This window comes from Egretta garzetta, unplaced genomic scaffold (assembly GCF_000687185.1).
Source record: "Egretta garzetta isolate BGI_Z169 unplaced genomic scaffold, ASM68718v1 scaffold488, whole genome shotgun sequence".
NCBI lineage: Eukaryota > Metazoa > Chordata > Aves > Pelecaniformes > Ardeidae > Egretta > Egretta garzetta.
This window is the reverse complement of record NW_009260486.1, coordinates 11,942-15,855: the sequence shown is the minus strand read 5'-3', so window position 1 is coordinate 15,855 and position 3,914 is coordinate 11,942. Positions and strand designations below refer to the sequence as shown.

The window sequence follows — 3,914 nt, the reverse complement described above, 5'->3', positions numbered from 1 at the left end:
GGTGAGCGGGCCCCCGCCACCCCCCGCCCTGCCACCCCGGGGATGGGCACAGGGGTCTCATGCTGCCCCTTCCCTAGGGCACCGACCTCCCCGGCGAGGAGGATGCCGAGAGCGGGGCTGAATTCGGCTCCCGGGTGCAGCTGGGGGGCAGCGAGGAGAGAAGGGCAGGTGAGCTCGGGCATCCTGGCACAGGGATGGGCACCGGGGTGGCACCAGCAAAGCCATCCACTGGGCAGGGTGGGGTGGCCACCACACAGCGTCCCCGGGGTGCGGGGGCCATGCCGGGAGCACCCCGGTCTTTTGGGACAACGGTGACCTGAGCCCCGTCCCCACCAGTGGCCGGGCAGGCACCGGGCAGTGCCAGCAGCGAGAGCGACTCCAACAAAGTCCGGAACAAACTCCGCAAGTTCCTGCAGAGGCGGCCGACGCTGCAGTCCCTGCGCGAGAGGGGCTACATCAAAGGTGGGTGCTGGGGATGGGGCTGAGCCCCCTCGGGGTGTCCCCAGGCTGGGAGGCAGGTGGGGGCAGTCAGGGATGGAGCTGGGACAGGGGGTTGGGGGACCAAGCCCAACCAAGGTCAACCCAAGGGTGATGGGCTTGGGCACGTCCCATCACCTCCAGCCACCCCTTAGGGGATCGGGCCCTCCTGCGATGTCCCCAGCCCCGTCCCCTACCCTGGACCCACCACCATCCTTCCAGCATCACCCAGCCACACTCAAGCCCTCTGTTGGTTTTTCCAGATCAGGTTTTCGGCTGCTCCCTGCAAGCGCTGTGCGAGCGGGAGCGGGGGACGGTGCCCCGCTTCGTCCTGCAGTGCATCCAGACCGTGGAGAGGAGAGGTACTGCCCCGGGGCTCAGGGACAGGGACAACCCGGGGGGCACTGGGGTGGGGACAGCTCTGGGTAAAGCCTAAATTTGATGGGTGGGGTTTCCCTGGAAGCTGGCTGCTGTGTCCCTGCAAAGCAGGCACCTCCCAGGGGACAGTGGAGATATGTGGGTACCCGGAGCCCCCTCAGTGGTGGCTGGTGTCATGTCCTGGGGTGGGCTGTGATTAAGTGGGAGCTTCTCCCCCATCTCCATCGTCCTCTGCCAGGTCTGGACATCGATGGGCTGTACCGGGTCAGCGGCAACCTGGCCACCATCCAGAAACTGCGCTACAAAGTGGAGCATGGTAAGGTCACCCGTGGTGACAATGGGGGACAAACGGGATATAACCCCCCCAAGGGCAGGGTGACAGGGTCAGGGAGGGAGGGGATGGGGACCCTGGCCCTGAGGTGCTGTCCCGGCCCCTCAGATGAACACCTGGACCTGGATGATGGGCGCTGGGAGGACATCCATGTTGTCACCGGGGCACTGAAGCTCTTCTTCCGGGAGCTGACAGAGCCGCTCGTCCCCTTCAGCCACTTCGACAAGTTCATCGCTGCCATCAGTGAGGCCTGGGGACAGGGAGGGGATGGGAATGGGGATGGGGATGGGGATGGGGGTGGGAGGGGGTGGGGTGGGCCAGACACCAGCCAGCGCGCTGGGGCTCGGCAGGACCTGTCACTTCTTTATCTGCCTTGTAATAACGCTGGAATTAACTGCTCTGATCCCAATCCCCGATGGGATGGGATGGGATGGGATGGGATGGGATGGGATGGGATGGGATGGGATGGGATGGGATGGGATGGGATGGGATGGGATGGAACGGGGAGGGGATGGGGATGGAATGGGGATGGGAATGGAATGGACATGAGATGGGGATGGGAGTGGGGATGGGAAAGGGAATGGGATGGAGATGGGGATAGGGATGGGATGGGGATGGGATGGGGATGGGAGTGGGGATGGGAAAGGGAATGGGATGGAGATGGGGATGGGATGGGGATGGGGATGGGGATGGGGATAGGATGGGATGGAGATTGGGATGGGTACAGGGATGGCAATGACAATGGGACTGGGGACAGGGGTGGCAGTGATGATGGGGATGGGGACAGGGATGGGGACGGATGCTGGACCCAGCACCTCACCATGTCTTCCCTCCCCTTGCAGAGATGCAGGACCCGACCAGGCGGGGCCGGTGCATCCGTGACCTGGTGTTCTCCCTCCCACCTGCCCACCATGACACCATGAAGGTCCTCTTCCGCCACCTCTGCAGGTGACACCCGTCTCACTCCCCCCAAACCCAACCTGGTGGCAGGAAGGGGGACAGGACCTGGCTTTGGGGACATGCCAGGTGACACCGTCCCCTGTCCCCGCAGGGTTATCGAGTACAAGGAGGAGAACCGCATGTCAGTGCAGAGCATTGCCATTGTCTTTGGCCCCACACTGCTGCGGCCGGCGAGCGAGGAGGGGAACATGGCCATGCACATGGTCTTCCAGAACCAGGTGGTGGAGCACATCCTCAACCAGTACAGCTACATCTTCCCCGATGGCTAAAACCCCCAGGGGACACACATGGGGACAAGCCCAGCGGTGGGGGACATGAAGGAGCAGCGTCTCAGGGGAAGGACTTGGCCACGTGTCACCTCGGTGGTGGCAGTCGTGGGCTCGATGAAGGACAGTGCGGTGGCCCCGGCTCACTTGGGATGCGGCTCGAGGGATGGGTGCTGGAGCTGGGGGCACCCCAAGCACCCCATCCTCTGCCACCCGCTCCTGCTGGGGCCGGAGCTGCAGAGGTTGAGCCCCAGGGGGTGCATGGGGTTCAGGGGAGTCCCCATCCGTCAAGAGGGGACGATGGACCCCTGCAATCCCCAGTTCGCTGGTGGCACAGACCCGGCACCCCCAGGTAAGAGGATGGAGGTGCCTGGCCAGGCAGTGCCTGCAGGGACGGTGCCACCAACGGGGCGGGCAGGGAGAAGCCGGGCTGTGCCGTGGCCGGAGCCGGTGTCCGGCATGAGCCCACCACCATATTCCCAAATAAAGAGCCCATTCAGCTGCAAGGGTGAGGCGTTGCTGGCAGGGCACGGGGACATCCCTGGGGACACCGGTAGCACAGAGGGGGCTTGGTGCCCCTTGGCTCCTGGTGGCCCTTGAGGACAAGATGTGCCCCTTGTACCCCACGAGGAGGAGGGGACCTTGGCATCCCCAGAGGGGCAAGACTCCAGGACACCATGGTGACCGTGTCCCCTGGGCTTTGGGACCAGGCACTGCCAGCGATATGGTGGGGAGCGGGTACCAGCGGGACGTGAGCCCCCATCACCCAGAGTGAGGGACACTTTGGGTCATTATGGAGACAATTAGGGATGCAACCAGGACAGTATGGGACACCAAAGGGACAGTAAGGGACACAACCGGAATGCTTTGGGACACAATAGGGACACTAAAGGGCATGGCAGGGACACAGGAGGATGCTTAGGGACACAGTGGTGACGCTTTGGGACACAACGGGGGTGGGCCAGCATATGACAGGGGTTTGGGACATGGTGGGGATGGCTGGGGTATAGAGGGGACACTTTGGGATGCAGTGGGGACACTGGGGGACACAACAAGGGCACTTTGGGGCACAGTGGGGATACTTGGGGGCAGAAGAGGACAACTTGGGCTGCAGTGGGCACATTTTGGGATGCAAGGAGACACTCTGGAGTGCAAGGGGATGCTTCGGGCGTGCAGTGGGGGTACTTGAGGACACAACGGGGATGGGACAGGGACAATTTGGGATGCAGTGGGGAGATTTTGGGGCACAAGGGGGTACCCTCAGGGGACAAGAGGATACTTCGAGGGTGAAGCAGGGGCGCTTTGGGACGTGAGGGGACGCAGTGGGGACACTTTGGGACGCAGCGGGGACATTTTGGGGCACAAAGAGATACTTTGGGAGACGAGGGGATGCTTCAGGGGAGCGGTGGTGGCAGTTTGGGACACGACGGGGACACTTTGGGACAGGAGGGGGCCGCTCTGGGACACGAAGGGGGAAACTTGGGGCCCCCGGCGGGGCCACC

General features: G+C 63.5%; 1 protein-coding gene across 1 annotated transcript in view; it reads left to right on the top strand.

The window, feature by feature from the left end:
• LOC104131090 (rho GTPase-activating protein 27) overlaps nucleotides 1-2,659 on the top strand; it is a gene marked incomplete at its 5' end in the record, with an annotated part of 10,681 nt that extends 8,022 nt beyond the window's left edge. The window contains 7 exons of the mRNA XM_035899737.1: nucleotides 78-168; nucleotides 337-462; nucleotides 741-839; nucleotides 1,094-1,171; nucleotides 1,295-1,429; nucleotides 2,029-2,134; nucleotides 2,238-2,659. Coding sequence (XP_035755630.1) covers nucleotides 78-168; nucleotides 337-462; nucleotides 741-839; nucleotides 1,094-1,171; nucleotides 1,295-1,429; nucleotides 2,029-2,134; nucleotides 2,238-2,415 — 813 coding nt within the window. The remainder of the gene's footprint in view (nucleotides 1-77; nucleotides 169-336; nucleotides 463-740; nucleotides 840-1,093; nucleotides 1,172-1,294; nucleotides 1,430-2,028; nucleotides 2,135-2,237) is intronic.
• Between the last annotated feature and the right edge of the window lie 1,255 nt (nucleotides 2,660-3,914).